The sequence below is a fragment of the Notamacropus eugenii genome, chromosome 2, assembly GCF_028372415.1.
Source record: "Notamacropus eugenii isolate mMacEug1 chromosome 2, mMacEug1.pri_v2, whole genome shotgun sequence".
NCBI classification, from domain to species: Eukaryota; Metazoa; Chordata; class Mammalia; order Diprotodontia; family Macropodidae; genus Notamacropus; species Notamacropus eugenii.
Window position 1 is genome coordinate 155,577,608 of NC_092873.1, and position 20,542 is coordinate 155,598,149.

At 38.0% G+C, this 20,542-nt stretch overlaps 1 protein-coding gene across 7 annotated transcripts in view; it reads right to left on the minus strand.

The window, feature by feature from the left end:
• Window positions 1–1,555: 1,555 nt before the first annotated feature.
• The window catches only part of UBE3D (ubiquitin protein ligase E3D), a 216,679-nt gene continuing 197,692 nt past the window's right edge, over window positions 1,556–20,542 (minus strand). For all 7 annotated transcript variants that reach the window (XR_011974394.1, XR_011974392.1, XM_072642691.1 and 4 more), the window contains one exon: window positions 1,556–2,326. Coding sequence is in view for 5 of the 7 variants with exons in the window: in XM_072642691.1 (XP_072498792.1) it covers window positions 2,306–2,326 (21 nt within the window). In the remaining 2 variants the exon portion in view is untranslated. The remainder of the gene's footprint in view (window positions 2,327–20,542) is intronic.

Below are 20,542 nucleotides of genomic sequence, written 5' to 3' on the forward strand. Positions count from 1 at the left end.
CTCCCCCAAAAATAGAAAAGCCTAAATAGGGTGACAAAGAGGAAGACTCACATGAAATGACTAACAATAAAAAAGGAAAGGAAGTGGAGGCACTGATTATAAATGGTCTTCTCAAGGATTTTAGTCATGAGAAAAGAGATATGAGATCATAGCTGGTGAAGAGGGATGGATCCACTGAGAGTTTTTTGAGGATGTGTGTTGGTAATTAATATGAACAGCTAGCATTTATGTAGCACCCCCTATGGCAGGCACTGTGCTAAATGCTTTACAATTATCATCTCATTTGGTCCTTACAACAACCCTGAGAGGTAGGTACTATTCTTACTATCCCTGTTTTATAGTTGAGGAAACTGAGGCAGAGGTTAAATGACTTGCCCAGAATCACAGAGCTGGTAAGGGTTGTAGGCCAGATTTAAACTCATCTCTTCCTGACTCCAGCCAGTGCTCTATGCACTAACCCACCTAGCTACCTCTCAAGGCAGGAGGGAATCAGCCAGTAGACAAGGAGAGACCGAAGCTAAGCAAGAGAGCAGAGGTGATCAAGAAGCCAATCTGCTGGAGAAGATGGGATAGGATGGGATGGGATGGGAAGACTTACACATTTAGAGGAGTTCAAATTGGCAAGAAGGGCCACCCCATCACGAGAGACAAAGGGGAAAGAAAGTGACATAAAACATCTGGGAGATATGTGATAAGGAGGAAAGAGAATTCTTGGCAAATGGCCTCCATTTTTTGAATAAAATATAAGGTAAAGTTCTAAGGAGAGAACGCAGGGGCAAGGCAGCCACAGGAGGTTTGAGGAGGGATGAAAAAGTGTGGAAATCACTGCAAGAGTGGTGAGTGGGATAGTAAGTTAATTAGGGAGATGGAAAAGGACTGCCTTGCCATATTGTGGCAAATTCTAGATCTAGGATCCATATGGATGAAATTATGCATCTTGGAGAACTGAAATAAGATCCTGTCACTTGCCCTGGAACACATGAATAACAATTATTTTTATATAGGGAGAAGGATGAGATACACATGTATGAATATCTTGGGTCATCTGGACCATGCTGTTGCTAGAGCCTAATGTCATTCATTGTCTGTAGAAGGAAATGATGTAGAAAGAATCAATGGCCTGTTCTCTCTGGTCACAACATTGCTGGGGCTTTTTGTAGACTTTAGTTAAAAAAGTTTCAACAAGGTTATTGTGAAATTACCGAGGAATGAATATGTTGATTTGTTTTGCTCAAATATACTTATGACTCAATTACTTGAGTATAGTTATTGTTCAGCTATTCTTATATATTTATAACTACTGCATAAAACATAAATATAGTTCAGTTATGCTAAGAGGAGAAAGTTTCAATGTGGGGGAAAGTTAGTGGGTAGTACTAGAGAAGTAAAAAGAAAAAAGAAAAAAAGTGGGCAATAAACCTTTTAAAAAATACACAGAAGAAAAAGAACAATTCAGAAAGAAACACAAAAGAGGATCATTTTTTTCCACTTCATTCCTGTGTTAAATTGAAAATTCATTTTAAAAAAACAAATTGTACACAACAGAAGTTAACAGTTTATTGTATAATCCTTCTTTTTAATTCTTTATTGCATATCAAAATGTTTAAATCATAATTTTAAAAACAATATATTTTAAAGTTATGAGAGTAGGGGCAACGTTATAAAGATTACTGCAATAGTACAAAAAAAGGAACATGAGAAGGAAACAGATTAGGCATCATGAAAAATGGTTTAATAAAACATCCAGTTTACATTTTAATCTGATGGCAATAGCTAGAAATAATCTATTTTCTTTTCTTCTTTCAAAACAAAGCTATGTCTATGATGCTCTTCAAAAGTCTGCTTCTCAGAATTTGTGGCACTCGACACTCAGCACCCCTTGATTGATGTCCTCACTGACTGTCTCTTAAGCTTCCATACAGGACAGATGGGTTCCCATTAGCTGATATCCCAGCAACCAGCCCTGTTCCTTCCAGGTGGTGCTGACGCAGCACTGAGCTGAATGTCCTTCTCTGCAGGGGTTAGGGAGGTCACTTCTGTATCCATCTCCAACTTCTGACAACCCACAACTGTGAGTTTCTTCTGAGCCTTGGCTTTTCAAAGGGCCCAACCGAGAACTATTCCCATGGGGGGTATATTGCCAAATGCAAACAAATACACAGGAAGAATTAGATGAGATGCTCTCCTTTTATAACTTAACCTCTTTCTTCCAAATAGCTGCCTGCCACAGAGACACCTGGCCCCTTTGAAAGGCATTATATTGGAAAGTTGTTTTGCAGAGAGGGGAATGCCCAGTCTCCAACAATCACATCTTCAAAAAAGCCACCTGTAAAAGACAGAAACAAACCACAATTTTTTATTTATAAATTTGATAATGTTTGAATGAACATTCAAAGTCAGCTCCATCCGGTCAGGAAGGGTCCACACTAATCTAAATAAGGAAAAAAAAAAACAATCCTACACTTTCAGATCAGCTAAATAGTACAGTTGTATAGGAGCTTTTTACAGTACCAATCAGGCAGAACTTAATTAATGAACCAGAAAGTAATTAAAAATGATTAACATATCCTTTAAAGAAGAGATGGAGATTTTATTGACTTTAAAACTGTGCTCCTACCAAATCAAATTTTTCTACTGACTCATATGGTTCTTCTGAATCTTTTGTAAATATCCATAGCTGTAGAAATTCATGAAGCAATTTCTAGTCCTCCTCACCATTAAATTACATCCACCTTACTCAGGTCACCCTAATGTTTTTAATCATGTTTATTGTGCTTGTCAACAAGAACATCTTAAAATCAAGTGTTTATTAAATTTTTATTTCATTTAAGGCCTCTACACAGGGCCATTTGCAAGGTATTTAATGAGGATCAGGTAGGATACTTTCTGAATTTCTAATGGTGTTAACAACCTGCCGTAGCACAGAAAGATAATTGTAAACATAATCCATTCAGACACAGAGATTTATGGGAAATCATGAATTAGGCTATAAATTCAGATAGGAATAGAACCTAGAACTATGATTTCATTGCTACAGTAAGCTTCCAGTGAGGAAACTACCTTTGCAAATGCAGGCTGGTGTCTTCTTTGCAAAACACAGCCTTAGAGAGTTGCCTAGAACAAGACACAGCCTTAAGAGAGTTGTCCAGAACAAAACACTGACTTGAGAGAGTTGTCTAGAACAAGACACAGTCTTAGAGAGTTGCCTAGAATAACATGTAGTCTTAGTTGCTTAGAACACTGAGAGGTTAAGTTACTTGCCCATGGTAACACAGTCAAGATGGATTGAGATACAGGACTTAAATCTAGATCTTCTTAACTCTAAGGCTCTTTACCCATGATGCCATGCTATAAATTCAGAAAGTATACCAACTGAATAGGTATAGAAATGTGGATTCAAGGCATGGATCAATCAACCAATCAATGAAGAAGCATTAAGTGCCTACTATATGCCAGGCACTCTGCTAGGCACTCAGGATACAGAGGCAAAAAATGAAACAATGAGAAATAATCCCTACTCTTAAAGAGCGTACATTTTATCAAAAGGGGCAACATCTAAGTATATATGTAGAAAAAATTATCAAATAGTTATGTAAACAAAATTAGGAAAAGCAGGCATAGTATAAAAGGTGACGCCTGAACTGCATCCTGAAGGAAGAGAGGGATTACATGAAGAAAAGAGATGAGGAAGGAGTACATTCTAGGCATGGGAAGCAGTCAGACATGTAAGATTTAAATAAAGAAATACAAACAATTCAATTGATGAAGAAATCTGGAAAACCTATTATCTCCAAAAGGAAACTCATGAAATAAAGGACAAAATATGGAGCCCCAAAATGTAATTTTAAAGATAATTCACATTTACATATCACTTTAAGTTTTGAGAAATCCATTCTTCACAACCACCTTGTAAAATAGGCAATGTGCTCATTAATTTGACAGCTGACTCAGCCCCAAAACCCCAGTCGATAAATCAGTAAGCATTCATTATGTAAGTAGTTGTGTGAGGCACTGTGCTAAAGGTTAAAGAAACAAAGAAAAGCAAGAATAATCTCTGCCCCTCAAGGAGCTTATATTCTAATGGAGGAGACAACAGGAAAACAACTTGGCCCAAGCAATGGGAGGGAGCGAGCTGGGAAAGGCACTGAGCAGAAGGAGAGATTTGAGCTGTCTTGAAGAAAGCCAGGGAAGCCAGGAGGGAGAGAAGGCATGGAAAAAAAAGCTACCGAAAAGGCAAAGAATGAAGAAATGGAGCATTGTGTTCAAGGGGCAACAAGAAGGCCAGTGACACCGGATGGTAGAATGCATGGAAGGGAGAAAAGCAAAAGAAAACTGGAAAGGCAGGTAGAAGACAGGTTATGAAGGATTTTAAAAGAGGGGTGGGTGGGAAAGGGAGGTTGTATTTGACCATGGAAGTAATAGGGAGTCACTGAAAGTTACTGAGTATTAGAATGACAGAATCAAACCTGTGGCAACTAAGAGGAGGATAGACTAGGGTAGGGAGAGACTTCAAGGCAGGGAGACCAACCAGCAGGCTGTTGTCATAGTCCAGAGATGATGAGGAACTATACCAGAGTGCTGGCAGGATCAAAGAAAAGAAGAGAGCACAAGACAAAAGATGTTACACCAAGATAAAAAGTCAATCGGACTTATCAACAGATTGGATATGGAGGAGTGAGAGAGAGTAAAGGGTCTAGGATGACATCAGGGAGGGAGTCTGGGTGACTGGGAGGATGGTGGTGCCCCAGAAAATGACAGGAAGTTCAAAAGAAGGGATGCTTTGGTTATTTGTTGTTCAGTCGTTTCAGTTGCATCCAACTTTTCATGACCTCATTTAAGGTTTTCTTAGCAAAGATACTGGAATGGCTTGCCATTTCCTCCTCAAGCTTATTTTACAAATGAGGAAACTTAGGCAGTTGAGTGACTTACCCAAGGTCACATAGCTAGTAAGTGTCTGAGATCAGATTTGAAACTCAGGTCTTCCTGACTCCAGAACCAGCACTCTATCCACTATACTGCCTAGCTGTCCAGACACTGAGGGTGAGGTTGGGAGAGGGGAGATACTAAGTTCTCTTTTGGACATGTAGAAGATGAGACAACTACGAGATAGTTGATGAACAAGACATAGCATCCCCATAGAGAAAATTAAATTCACAGAAGTAGGTGACATCACCAAGCAGGATAGAAGAGATATCCATGGTGAGTGGGATGACCTGGATGAAGATCCTTTTTTTAAATTTTTTTTAAAAGTTTTATTGCTGTTTTCTATTCGCATTACAAGTATTTATAGACCACTACTACTTCATGAGAGGTATTTTTTTAACAAAGTAAAATAGTTAAGTAAAACTAATACTTAGCAACTTCTTCTGAAAGGGCATACAACTTTTAAATATTCCCATTTCTCTCTCTCTCTCTCTCTCTCTCTCTCTCTCTCTCTCTCTCACACACACACACACACACACACATACACTCACACACACACACACACACACACACACACACAAATGGTTGGTTGTTGTCCTTCGTTCCTGAAGAGGACCAAAAATGACATCACTATGATGATGTCAAGTTTCAATGCGTACGACTATGGCTGATCAGACCAATATGAACCTAGAATGCTCTACCACAAATTGGGCACAGATAGTACGAGTGAATATTTGGGGTGGATACTCCAAATTTGCACATTCTACATTTCCTTTGTGCCATTTCAATTCTGCTTTGTTCATAGAGCACAGCACCCTTTCTGATGTGGGCACACCATGCTGAGCAGTCCTGTGCCAGTGTCTCCTATGTTGCACAATCAAATCCAAAGTTCTTGAAAGAGATCTTGAGAGCATCCTTGTAGTTTTCTGACCACCATGTGACCACCAGCCCCATGTGAGTTCTCCATAAAATAGTCTTTTTGGCAAGTGTACATTTTGAATTCAAACAACGTGGCCAGCCCATTGGAGCTGCACTTTACTAGAATTTAAATGAACAGAAATCAACTTTCTATATCTCCAACCTCATAAAAAAATGGAAAAGAAAAAACAAAATTTCTTGTAATGAATATGTATAACTGAGTAAAAACAAATCCTCAATGGCTGTATAAAAAATGATGTATCCCTCAATCTGCACCCTAAATCTACCACTGACATGAATAGCATGTTTTATCATTGGTCGCCTAGAATCATGAATGGGCATCGTACTGATCTTACACTTTTAAAAGTTGTTTTTCAGTGTTGTTATTAGATAAATTGTTCTCCTGGTTCTGTCCATTCATTTAATTTATCCATTTATAAAAGTCCTCAAAATTGTTCATTTTTATAATTGATGTTATAAATTGTTCTTTTGGTTCTGTCTATTCCATGCTCCATCAGTTCACATAAGTCTTTCAGTGCCTTTTCAAAACCATCTATTTCCTCACGTTTTTCTATATAATAGTAATTTATCACCTATAGTATATACTATATAATTATATATGATAATTTGTTTATCTACTCCTCAATTTATGGACTCCCTGTTAGTTTCCAGCTTTTCTGCTACCATGAAAAGAGCTGCTATAAATATCTATACATATAAAGGACCTTTTCCTCTTTCTTTACACTCTTTTGGATAGAGGCCTACCAGGGACGTAGCTGGGTCAAAAGGCACACACACACTGTTAATAACTTTTTATGCATAATTTCAAATTGTTTTCTAGAATAGTTGGTGAGCCGTTGACAGGCTGACCCAAAATGCCATCGATGAGCCTGTATCCTTACAGTCTCCCTTGTCACTGATTACTTTTCTTTTCTGTAATTTTTCCACTGTGATGGTTATGAAGTTAAAAACCCTAGAAAACATAGGAATAAATAGGCATTTCCTTAAAATGATAAATAGTGTATGTATACACACACACACACACATATACATAGATATAAAACCATGAGCTATTATTACTTGTAAGGGAAATAAACTACAAATGTTTCTAACAAATTGAAAGGTGAACCAAGATATGCATTGTCACCAATTCTATTTACCATAGTACTAGAAATGAAGACTATCTAGCAATAAAACAAGAAAAAGAAATCGAAGGAATAACCATGAGTAAAGAGTCAACTAACAATTTAATTGAAACAATAACTTTAGCAAAACTTCAGGATATAAAATAAATGATCAGAATTTCCAAATAATACCAATAAAACTCTGCAGGAAGAGAGAGAAAAATTCCATTGAAAATGACTGCAGAATGTATAAAATACCTGGGATACTTCAGCTTCAACAGGGGAACAAGAACACCTATGATACCCACTTCATGAGATTTTTGTGAAAGACATCTCTTGTAAACTGTAAAATGCTATATAAATGTGAGCTCTTAGTATTGCTGTCATTATCAAGATTTTAGTATTGTTATAGCACTACTACAAGTCATTCTCCATTTGGGAAGGTCTATAATTCTGGGATGGAATTCTGGAGAAGGTGGAAGGATATACGCACAAGTGGGGAGAAGGAAAAGGCTCAAAACAAGCTTTTTGTAGCAGGCAGCACTAGAACTGAGCCTCAAGAGAAGCCAGAGATTCAGGAGACGGGGAGGTGAGGCAGGAAGGAGAGCATTTCAAGCATGGGGTTCACTGCTCCCAAGGCATGCTGAAAATCATTACATTACAGAAGAAAAACACCACCTTACAATGATATCATGCTTTGCAACTTCCAGAGTATTTCTTACCTGTTTAATTTGAGTCTCACACCTACAGGGAGGGAGGGAGGGAGGGAGGGAAGGAGGAAGGAAGGAAGGGAGGAAGGGAAGGAGGAAGGAAGGAAGGAAGGAAGGAAGGAAGGAAGGAAGGAAGGAAGGAAGGAAGGAAGGAAGGAAGAAAATGAGGGAGGGAGGGAGGAAGGGAGGGAGGAAGGGAGGAAAGAAGGAAGGAAGGAAGGAAGGAAGGAAGGAAGGAAGGAAGGAAGGAAGGAAGGAAGGAAGGAAGGAAGGAAGGAAAGAAATGAGGGAGAGAGGGAGGAAGGGAAGAAAGGATGGAGGAAGAGAGAAAAGGAGAGGGGGGATTATTAAGCACTTACTAAGTGCCAAACACTGTGGGAATACAAGACAATCAGAAAGACAATTTCTGCACTCAAGTTCCCCTTTTAGGGGAAGGCAATCCTCAAAGGGAAGCTGAAAAGGGAAAGGTGCTAAGAGGGATATTATAGAATTTCTATTTCTAAGAGAAAAGTTAGGAAAAAAACCATAATATTCTAGAAACTGAGGAATCTTTGGTCTTGGCTTATGACCTACCATGAGAAATTTTTGATTCTTTTGAACAAACCTTGCTGTGAGCTCGACCCCAGAGGTAAAAACAGCCCAACAGTCTCCATTCCAAAGCTGCAGAGGCTGGCCATGATTTAATTACATAACTATGAATAAGAATAAAATGCAGGCTCCAGAAAGAACTCTTGGAAAAGTTGGTCCAACAAGTCTTTTCTCACTTCTGATTTCTACGATTCAGCAATCCCAGTACATTGTGTATATGTGTATGTTTTTTTAGGAAGTTATAACAAGAAACTGTAATCATCCCTGAGAACAGGTAACCATCCATTGCATTTGGGCTTCTTTTATTTAAAATACTGTGAGTTAACATTTTAAATGCTGATTTTGTATTCCCTAGCTCTTATCCATGACAGGAAAAATTGCCTGCCCTGACTGCCATTTATTTTAAGAGAGGATAATTTGATTTTGTTCCACTGCACTGAGAAAAATCTCTGCATTTCATCTTTCCAGTTTTACCCTCAAAAGTAAATGTTTCAAGGCACTTGAAAATGTAAGAATATGACTGTAGATTTTCAGGCTTTGTTGCTGCTGAAATATATTATCACCAAGATTTGCAGAGATGCCACATGAAGCAACCTGGCACGGCAACTGGAGTGACAAAGTGAAAAGTCAGAAATGTTCGGATTCTAATTCCACCTCAGACACCAACTGACCTTGGGTAAGTCATTCATTCAGACTCTCTGTGCCTCAGTTTCTTCATCTGTCAAACAGAAATAACAGCACCATCTACCTGATAGCATCGTTGTTCGTGAGGCTCAGATGAGACAAAGTAGATATCACATGCTTGGCAAACCTTAAAGCATTACGTAAACATGAGCTGCTGTTCTTAGAATTATTTTTGTTTTTTCCAATCTAATAATCAGATTAGTTCAGATAGAAACCGTCTGGATTCAGGTGCAGGTAGATAACGTGACTGCGTTTTATAACTTCATGGAAATGTTGAAAGCATCTTCAGGATAAACGCAGAAGCAGACAAGAAGACAGAAAGGCTACGTACAGAATGAGTACCATCCTGTTCCCACATCGTCTTGATTCCTTAAGCCAGGTGTCTACATGTTGAGAGCTTTTCATTTCTGCATAACCCAGAGGTTTTTATTAAACATTTATTATAACTATTAGCATTGGCATCATATCATCCTTATCACTTTAATGGGATTGAGATAGGAACAGACCTGGGACTGGTTAGTATCTGTCCAACATTTTTAATGTTCTATGGACTATTTGGGGGCAGCTAGGGCATGCAGTATATGGAGTGCTGGACCTAAGTTAGGAAGAGTCATCAAATTTGGCCTCAGACACTTAGTAGCTATGTGACCCTGGCCAAGTCACTTGACCCTGTTTGTCTCAGTTTCCTCTTCTGTAAAATCAGCTGAAGAAGGAAATGGTAAACAAACCATTCCAGTACCTCTGCCAAGAAAACCCCAAATGGGATCACATAGAGTTGGACATGACTGAAAAACAACAATAGACTATTTGCATGGATGAAGAAAATAACTCCTTTTTGTGGTCCAATAAAAGAGTTACTAATAATATTAATAATACTAATGATAATATAATAGTGCTTACATGATGTTTTAAAGTTCTGCAAAGTGCTGTGTTTCATTTGATCTTCACAACTTTGTGAGTGAGGTGCTATTTCGTATCCCCATTTTATACATGAGGAGACTGAGAATGAGAGAAGTTAAATGACTTTAGTAAGTCTCGAAGGCAGTCAAATCTTAACTGACTCTAAGTCCAGTGCTTTTCACACTGTCCCAAAGTTGACTAAAAATAAAGTCTCCAGTTTAAGTCATCATTAAAAGCAACCCTCTTCCATCACAGCATATAAAAATGAGAATCACAATAATGGCGATGATGAAGTTGAGATATTCGTGCCTAAAATTCTGCAAAATGTTTTCTTTTTTAACTTTCATTTGGCAAATAATAATAGGCTGATATATGGTCAAACTAAAAGCTATGCTTAGAAAATTGCAGTATATACATTCAGCATTTGAAACATCCTGAAAATCTTTTAATAACAATAGTCACAAACTTGTATGATTAACTTCTACTTAATAATCTTTTGAAATTTCAATGGAAAGAACTCCTTTGCTGCCAAAGTCGACTGCACCAGATAACATTAGCATCTTCTGCAAAGGCACAGAAACTCAGTATGTGCTATACAAACCAGATAAAATTATAATGCATTGAAAAATATGAGTTTCATAAGTATCAGAGGTGGGTGGAAAAGGCGTTTTAGAGATAGACAGCAAGGTTTCTTTATAATGGCATCGTGTACTTAAAATCTTAAAAAAAACAAAAAAGAAACATTGTGATATTCATATTCTTCCACTGAAGGCAATTTCAAATTACATATGAAGATTGATCTAACTTGGAATCAGATGGCCTTTTTCTAAGAAAAAACTACAGTGCACCTGCCTGAAAATCTAGTTGGGGTGCCAAGATTTCATATCCAAAACAGTGCACTCTTGTTTTGTCTTTTTTTTAAAAGTAACTTTGTAGGTATATGCTATGGAATGGCTGCTATGACAATACTGGTATAAAAAAGTACTGGAAATGGAGTAAAAAATAAAACTGAGAGATGCTATAGCATAGTAGAAAGAATGTTAGGCTTGGAGACAGGGGAAATAGGTTCAAGTCCCAGCACTGACACTTAACTTTGTCAGGGACACAAGGGAAATGGCTTAATCTTTTGGCACCTCAGTTTCCACATCTGTAAAACAGGGATAATAATACCTGTCCTAGCAACTTCTATTCCCCCAGTTCCAGAAAAGGAAAGCAAGACATAGTTGACAGAGGGCCATCTTCAGAGTAATCCTGTCTTTGATGGGGACCGATTGTGAACCTGGGTAAGTCACTTCACTCTCACTGCCCTGAGGAAAACAGGCACTAATCTACATTGGAGTTTCCTCATTCAGAGTTCTTTTTTTTTTTTGCCAGTGAAATCACATGCTTGGTCCAGTCCCAAGAACTATATACTTTAAAGAACAGTAGTGAGGACTAAGGGAGATAATCTACGTAAGGTACTTTGGCACCATAAAAATATAACTGTTTTATTATTATCAAAAACTTGTCAATTTAATTCAACAAGCATCTTTTTTTTTACATGACTGCTATGTGCCTGGCACTGTACTAGGCAGTGGTATTTGAAGACAAAATCAAACAGGTTTTTGCATTGACTATCTCCTTATTCTTGGTAGAAATGTCAGGGCCTAACCATGGAACAAAGCAGAGTTTTTACAACATAATTATTGTGTTGATTCTGATTAATTATAATTTGGTTTTGGTTCTGGAAGGGTCCAAGAGGAAGAATATCAGAAAATTATAGTGACCAAAATAACCTCTAAAACTTTAAAAATTACAAGGAATGCAAAGGCATAGAGACGCAAGATGGGATGGTAAGCAGGTAAGACAGTCTGGCTGAAACAAGAATGTGCAAACTAGACTAAAATGTAAGAAGTAAACTTCTGGCTAAAAAGACTGCCTGAACGGAAGGCAAAAACCATCAAGCTCCCATAAACCTATTCCAGTAAAACCTTGAAGTTCAGACCAAACCCATTAATGATCAAGAAATCCACTGAAGAACCACAGTATATTATTTCTTCCATCCCAGAACTACAGAAAAAGTCAGCCAGAAGTCTACAATCAATAGGAATGGGGGTTTTACTTGCCAATAAAATTAGCACTGATGCTAGGGCTTCCCACAGTGAACAGAGAGGGCCAACAAAATGTTTAGCCTGCAAGGCTCTGTGTCTAGAGGCATTACCCAGTAAAGCTACAGGGTGATCAAAAATTCCTCAGGGTGGTCAGAGAACAAAAAGGTGAGGACTCTTAGAAGCCCTAGGGAGCAAGACATTTGTGTTGACCAGCTGGCTCAGACCAGGACACTCCAGGACCGGGGGTGCTACGTTATTAACTCCTAAAGATAAGAATGAGTAACTATAACAACTGAAAGCAGATACTCAGGAAAAAAAAAATGCATTTTCATAAGGACTACATAAGAAATAATGCTATGTAAAAAAAAAAAGTCACTGTAATATTTTTCAAAATGAACAAGAGGACAGAAGGACATTCAGAAGAAAGTACAAACAGGACAGTTTTGAAAGTAACATATAGAATTAAATACGTAACTCAAAAAAAAACCCACCAAAAAGCATGAAATGAAAATTCATGGTTTCACATAGAATGAATGCTCTTTTTTGTTTTCTGCTCTGTATATGGAAATGTTTGGGGGGGGGGATTGATGTTTAATCTTAGAATAGAATTTTAAGTGTCATGTAGCATTCATTATGCTTCAAAAAAGTCAAACTGTACGAAATAGAAACTCCTTATTTCATAGAGTCCTCTTTTTTTCCTTTTGCTATACATATGAAAATACTCTTTTTTGGTGTTTAAGTTCATAAAAAGAAATTTTCCAAAGTAAAAAAGGCCTAATGCAGAATCAAATAAGCAAAATTAAAGAACAGTATGCTCACACAATGGCCACGATGTACATGAAACATCACAAAAAGGTAGCCAGATTCAGTGCAATATCCAATTTTGGTTTAGAATATAAGTGATAGAACACAGCTCCCTCCTTTTCGTGGATGGAGGGAAGGGAAGGAAAGTTATAATGTCACATACACTATCAGCTGCAATACCTGTATTTGTTGTTTCTTTGCTACAAAAGAGGGTTTAATCATGTACGCGGTCATGGTGTTGTGAGTCTGTGGTGGTTTAGATAAGGAAATGACGATGTGAAAAAGAATTAAAAGTCATAAATAAAAATGAAAGAAGTCTTCAAATCTATATGAGATCAAGAATGCATAAACTAAGGAGTTTGTATTTTACGCTGAAGTCAATAAGGGACCTCTTTTTTCTTTTTTCTTGACACTCTCTCCTCTTATGTCACAAAGCATATTCCTCCACTTTATGCATTCCGCCATCTTCATTACTGGAAGATACATTGGACTTCGGAGCTAGGACATACTAGGACTGCCAGATTTGACTTCTAATTCCACATCTGACACCTACAAGTTGTATGGCCCTGGGTCAATCACTTCTCATCTCTAAGCCAGAGTTTCTCATCTTAATCATAGGGCTGTTGTAAGTAAACCACTTTGCAAAACTCAAGACATTATAGAAACTGGAATTATGATTAAAACATAGGCTTCTAATTCTGTTATGAAGAGATCAAATATTTCTTTTGTTAGGGATGGGAAAAATAGGTTACCAGGCCATGACCACGTGCTCAGCATTGGTGGCTTCCTTCAAGTCCTAGCCAAAATCCCACCTTCTGCAAGAAGACCTTTCTCATCCTCCTTAATGCTAATGTCTTTCCTCTGCTGATTATCTCTAACTTTTCCTGTATATATCCTGTCTGTACTTAGCTGTACACTTGTTGTCTCTCCGGTTAGAATGTGAGCTTCTTGAGGACAAGCTCCTTGCCTTTATGCATATCCCCAGTGACTAGCAGAGTGACTGGCACATAGTGGGCACTTAATAACTGCCTGCTGACTGGCTAAGGAGTAATTTCTGATATTTTTATTATAACATTTATGGGGGAAGGCAATGGACTCTAATATATTTATAGCCTTCTGGATGCAGTTTGTACCCAATAAAGATGGCTAGTATATGGAAAATTTCCTACCCACAAAAGGGAAACATGAAGAAAGGGAGCAAAGGAGACAATTGAGGTAGGAGATTTTTGCCACAAAAAGTAGGAAAACATATGAATACCACAATAACAATGAGTCGCAGTTCTCTGGAGTGTTGACAGCCCTCCCTCTCCCACCAATTCTGAGAAAAAAACTGGCTTAAAGGAACATCAAGTATTTGCCCCTAATTGAATATATGTTTTCACCATGAATTCCAGAAAAGGAAGGAAGGAAGGAAGGAAGGAAGGAAGGAAGGAAGGAAGGAAGGAAGGAAGGAAGGAAGGAAGGAAGGAAGGAAGGAAGGAAAAGAGGGAGAAAAAGAAAGGGAGAGAAGGAGAAAGATAAAAAAGAGAAGAAGAAAGAAGGAGAAAGAGAGAAAGGAAAAGAAAGAAAAGAAGAAACTGAGAAGGAGAGAAAAAGAGAGAGGAAGGAAGGAAAGGAAGGAAAAGAAAGAAAGAGAAAGAAGAAGAAAGGGGAAAGGGAAGAGAAAGGAAGGGAAGGGAAGAAAAGGAAGGTCAGATATTACTGACAGAAGGCCATGGCTATCCTATTTATGGATGGAATGGGATCTACTCAATCCTATCTATGAATGGAATGTTGCTGGACGCTGAATGAAGAAGACCTTGGTTCAAATCCCATTTCTGACATGGATTAGCTGTGTGACCCTGTGTAAGTGAATACAGGCAAGTCATCTAACTTCTCTCCAATTCTGGCTCCTCATCTGGAAGCCTTTAAGCAAAGGCTAGATGACCACTTGTTGGGTATGTCCCAGTCTCCGTTCTTTTTCAAGAAGGGGAGGCCTTAATCAAAAGATTACAGATTCAGAAAGAGAAGGGAATTTAGAGACCATCTAATGCAACCTCTATCATTTTACAAATGAGTAAACTGAGACCTAGAGATAAGGAATGACTAACCCACAATCACAAGGTCAGAAGTAAAAAAACTAATATTTGAACTCAGGTCCAACAAGCATTTATTAAATACTTATTATGTACCAAGGCACTGTGCTAACCACTAGGGAGACAAAGAAAGGTGAAAACACAGACCCCCCCCTCTCTTTACACTGTATGATACTAGTAAGGTCCCTTCCAACATGGAAATTTTGTGATTCTGTTATGATAACACCTATAGTTCCTCCTACTTCATGAGGTTATTGTGAAGCTCAAATTAGTTCATTTATGTAAATGAAAATTAGTTATTATTATAATTTCATTTTAATCTGTCCTCCTGATTTCCTATAAGCAGTAATGGATTCTTTTTGTTACTGTTGTTTCAGGTGTTTTCAATCGTGTCCAAGTTTTGGGGTTTTCTTGGCAAAGATACTGGACTAGTTTGCTACTTCCTTCTCCCACTTCTTTTACAGATAAGGAAATTGAGGGAAACAGGGCTAAGTTGACTTTGTTAGGGATGGCCACACAGTTAGTAAATGTCTGAGGTCAGATTTGAACTCAAGAAGATGAGTCTTCCTGAGCCCAGCACTCTATCTACCGCATACCTAGTTGCCCTAATATGCATGCTAATTCACACAAAACCATACTTTTTAAAAAACTTTTTTGTCTTCTCCCTGGAAAATAGTCCAGGTAAATGAAGCTGTGATGGACAAGCTAGGTATGTCACTCACTGTGTGTTGAGACACATATGATGCTTAGGGAGATGGGAAAAATACAATGAAACTAAGTATCTTCTGACCGCCTGCTTAGGAAGAGATCATATACATAAAGTAGGTTCATAGACATGAATAGAAGGAAGTCTTGAACATATTCTCACCATCCATCTTTTCCCAGCTAAGTGGACTGTGTAAAAGCATAGATGGTGTTATTATAATGCAAAGCAAACAAGTTTTTAAATTAAATCTTCCAAACTTTCAAACTCCTAAGATCAAAGATTTATATAGAGGTAAGTTTGGGGGGTGAGGGGGGTATTACTCAAAACATATTGCCTTTTGATAAAACCTGCTTGTATGGGAATATTCTTGTAAACCTAGCATGGACGGCAAGAGTAACAGTGTAAGATTTAATATATTCCAGGAACAAAGACTATGTTATCACTTGTGGCTCAACAGATTCTTTTAATTTAGTATTTTCAAGGAATACGTGGAGCTTTTGCTTAAGATAGAACAGAAGTAAACATACAAAAGAGATCTCTCTCCCCTCTTGGATTATCTTGGATATTATTTTAAAGTGGCTACTTTGCTTCTATACTAGTAGTATGCTTCAGCCTAAGCAAAGTTTAAAAGGAAATCATTAAGACAGCCAATAACAGATGATGAGAGAAATGTACTGACAAGTTAGCTGTATCATCATATAAATGAAATCTTTCTGTCTCTTTGGAAAGATATGCATTTAGCATAGAAAAAGTTTTAATAAATAATAAATGGTTTGGGGAAAGCATTTAGCACCTGACGCAGTTTTATATAGCTCTGTTTTTACTCAAGTCTTTAACTGAGGAGCACACATACAGAAAAAAAATCAAAATTCAGATGTTACTTTTTAAAGACTTGAGCAGAATTACAAATTCCGGGGTCAATGGAATATTGCAAGTGGTATGAGCCCCACTAGGGCATAAGGCAGCTTTCTGCAATAGATATAACGAAATTCTGATATTTCCGTTGATTTTTCTTACTGATAGCCCCATTCTCAAGCTCCTTCTAATTTTGTTTGCTCATCAGAAAAGCAACCAAAAGCAAAATCTGCTTCAATTAGGTAAAATAGTTTCTGAAAAATGTGTTATAAAATAGAATGGTAGTTTTCAGAGGAGAAGCTGAGGATCTGTACTCAAAAGGAAAGAGAACAGCTGGTTTTGGAAGTATAATGCTGGTTAAGATAGTGCTTGTATTTCTAGATCAATCCTTAAGAGAGCAGACCTAATGAGGACTAGTGAAATATACATTTGCCTGAAATTTTAAAGATCTAGTTATGGGAGTTTTAAAATAAAAATGGAGAAAAAAGGAGAAAACTTCCCATACATATTTACCAAGTCTGATGCCAGAATATCAGGACAGTAGCACATAAAACATAGGAAGAAGAACATCCATGAAAAGGGCTGGCAGTTCATGTGAGACAGCATCTGAGAAGAGGGCAGTGATATAACTTGTGATCTCCTATGTTTATATGCAAACAGAGAGGGTAAACTAGAAATCTTATACAAGGAAGTAAATTAATGTAATTCATAACAGAAACAAGACTAGGAAAGGGCATATCTTATTCAAAAGGAATAAATTCACTAACAAAAAAAAAAAACAAAAAAAAGTGAGGGGTGGCAGATTACAATCATATATAAAAAGCAGAGAAAAAATCCTTGCACTTGAAGAAGTATGTGTTCATCCTTTGTTGCCGAAGAAGACCATGCCATCAGAGAAATGATGCCATGACTTGCACTTGACTTTGTTTTGAGTGAGGGAGGGCTGTACAGGTCACCAGCCTCACTTCTCCTCCAGAGCCATCTGAATCCAGTGACTAGATATTCATCAGGATGACTGGAGATGACCCAGGATGAGGCAATTGGGGTTAAGTGATTTGCCCAAGGAAACACAATAAGTGAGTGTCAAGTGTCTGAGGTGAGATTTGAACTCAGGTCCTCCTGACTCCTGCACTGGTGCTCTATCCACTGCACCACCTAGCTGCCCCGCACTTGAAGAAAGATACACAGTGAACGGTATTTGGATGAGAATAAATGGAGAAAGAAGTGACACTGTAAGTGAAGTATACTATAGGCCAAAAGAAAGAAATGGATGATAAACTAAAGAAACACATCACAAATCTGGCACCATGGCAAGATATGGTATGGATAGGGTACTTCATCTATTTGTATGGCTGCTGGTATTTTCTCTGTTGAAAACAGAAAAGAGTGTTTTTCTTTGAACTGAGTACTTAGCATAGAACTGGGTCACACAGGGAAGCACTTAATAAATGTTTATTGATCACTGATTGATTGATTAAATGATGTCAGGCTTGGCGACCACAACGTTAAATTTTAGAGCAGCTGAAAGGTGTGGGAGGTTAGTCTGGAGAAAAGAGAACATATAGTTGAAAAGCTTCAGACTATAACTTTTTAAAGAACTCAGAGAACGAGCAGATAATGCCCCAGGTTGACCTCAGGAAGATCTGGGCTCAAATCTTACCTCAGATGGTGACTATGTGACCCTGGGAGTAACTCCCTTAAACTCTCTACACCTCAGGTTCCTCATCTGTAAAATAATAGGGTTAGACTTAATGACCTCTAACGTCCCTTCCAGCACTAAATCTATGACGTTATTATCTGAAAGTTATTATATTAAAGAAAGATGGCATGTGTTTTTCTAGGACCCAGAATTTTAATTCAATGTACTGACATTTCTCCAGTATCTATTCTGTGAAAGTCAGTGTGATCTAGTTCAAATGATGGCTGGAGTAGGAGAGGGTAGATTACAGGGAGGTACATTTCAGCACAACATAATAAAGAAAAAATCTGGTCATACCCTGAAGTGTCCAAATGTGAAATGTGCTTCTTCTGGAATTAGTGAGTGGTCAGACACAAGAGATCATCCAAGAAGAGACCATATAAACAATTTCCAGGAATAAAGTAGAGAAGATCCTATCCAGGCAGAAATTAGACAAGATGGGCACAAAGGTCTTGCCAACTCAGCTTCTGTAAAGGCTGGCAAGGCTCTCCAAAAATGTTAAGTACATAATAGCATGCTAACTCTAGTGATTCAGAGGCCACTGCATTTAGCCAAGTAAGAACAGAACTCTTTGAAGTAGGAAGAATGACACAGGGCATACAGCCAAGGTGACTCACCACCCTCTTTCAGGAAGAAATCCAGGGAAGGTCACAGCTGTCTTCAAAAATCTAAACTGGATAAATTTATCTCAGATGTTAGTTGCCTCACTTTTGCTGGTAAATGTCCAGCCAGCTAAAAGTTTTGTACTTTTTTTTTAACATAATCCTTGAAACTACAGAAATAATGAATTTTATTGCCTACTGAAAAGTATCAGACTAACTTTTCAAGTATCCCTCACTCCCATCCTAAGGAAAGCAGGGTAGTTAGGTCAAGGGAGGAGATCTAGTGGTACCTAAAACACAGGCTGACTAACCTCAATACATTCTAGTTGGAATCTTAGCCAAGTAAAACTCTCACTTTCAATATAAAATCTGACTCAGGGAAAACTAAGCCCCAGTTATAGGAGTAGATATGCCCCAAAAAGAAGTCAGACATTGCGAAGGTAAATGGACAATGAAACTGAATCTTCTAATTCTAATATGTGTCAGGGGGCTTTTAAAATATTGTACTCCCAGAGGACAACGCATTTTTCAAGTGTTGGGAGTATGAAGGGCAGGTGTCTGCCTTTCTTTCCCAAGACTGATCTTGAGCTCAGGGTGGAAGAACACTTACAATGCCAAATATCTCTCCCTGCAACTGAAATTATACTCTTTATACGAGCTACACAAAGGCTAGGAGCAGTGACTACACATTCTCTATCCTAATTTACAGTATAATCCTGTAATTGCATAAAGGGTTTTTCCATTGATGCTTCCAATATCTATTTTAAGTATTCAAGACCATAGTCTCCTTTCTATTTACAGAAGAGTGCAGCAGGGAGGTAGCATCAAGTGTTGGTTTTGGAACCAGGAAGACCTAATAGGGATCCTTTCTTAGATGCTTACTAGTTTTGTGACCCAGCACAAGTCATTTAACATCTCAACCTCAGTTTCCTCACTCTGCAAAAAGAGGATAATAAGAGCACCCAACTCACAGGGTTCTGAAGATCAAATTAGATAAGAAGTGTGAATTTTTAGCAAAACTTTAACTGGTATTAATGCCCCCATTAATGTTCCTTCAGATAAGGGACTATTTTTGCCTTCCTTTGTATACCTAGCCAGCACAGATTAAATACTTAGTAAATAACTGCTAGGTAGCACAGCAGATGGATGAAAAGCCTGGAGTTTGGAAGACTCATCTTCCTGGGTTCAAACCCAGTCTCAGCAATTTACTATCTGTGTGACCTTGAGCAAGTCACTTGACCCTTTTTGCCTCAGTTTCCTGTAAAATGAGCTGGAAAATAAAATGGCAAACCACTCCAGTATCTTTGCCAAGAAAAGCCCAAATAGAGGTAGCTGGATGGCATAATGAATAGAGCAACAACCCTGAAGTCAGGAAGACCTGAGTTCAAATTCAGCCTCAAACACTTGACATTTACTAGCTGTGTGACCCTGGGCAAGTCACTTAACTGCAAAGCTAATGGTTTTCTACAGCTAATTTACACTCTTCTAAAAAGGGGGGAGATCAGAAACATAAACATTAGTGAAAAAAAAAACTGATGAGGCAAAGGATAAGTACAGAAACCTGTGAGAATTGGGGAGCTCTATTGAGGCTGATCAAAATCCATTAACCAACTCTGAACAGCTATTCAGTCCGTGTTGAAGTCACCCAACTATGCCATCATTTTGGTCATAATCCTCCATCTTATCATAAAGATACTGTAAAAAATCAAGGGAGCAGCATGGTGCATGGAAAGCGTGCCAGGTTTGCAGTCAGAGGCAATCTGGGTTCTAACTATGGCCCTGTCACGTATTACCTGCATGAGCCTGAACAAGCCACTTAACATTTTTATCATTTTTTAATCAATAACTTCAATAAAGGCAGAGA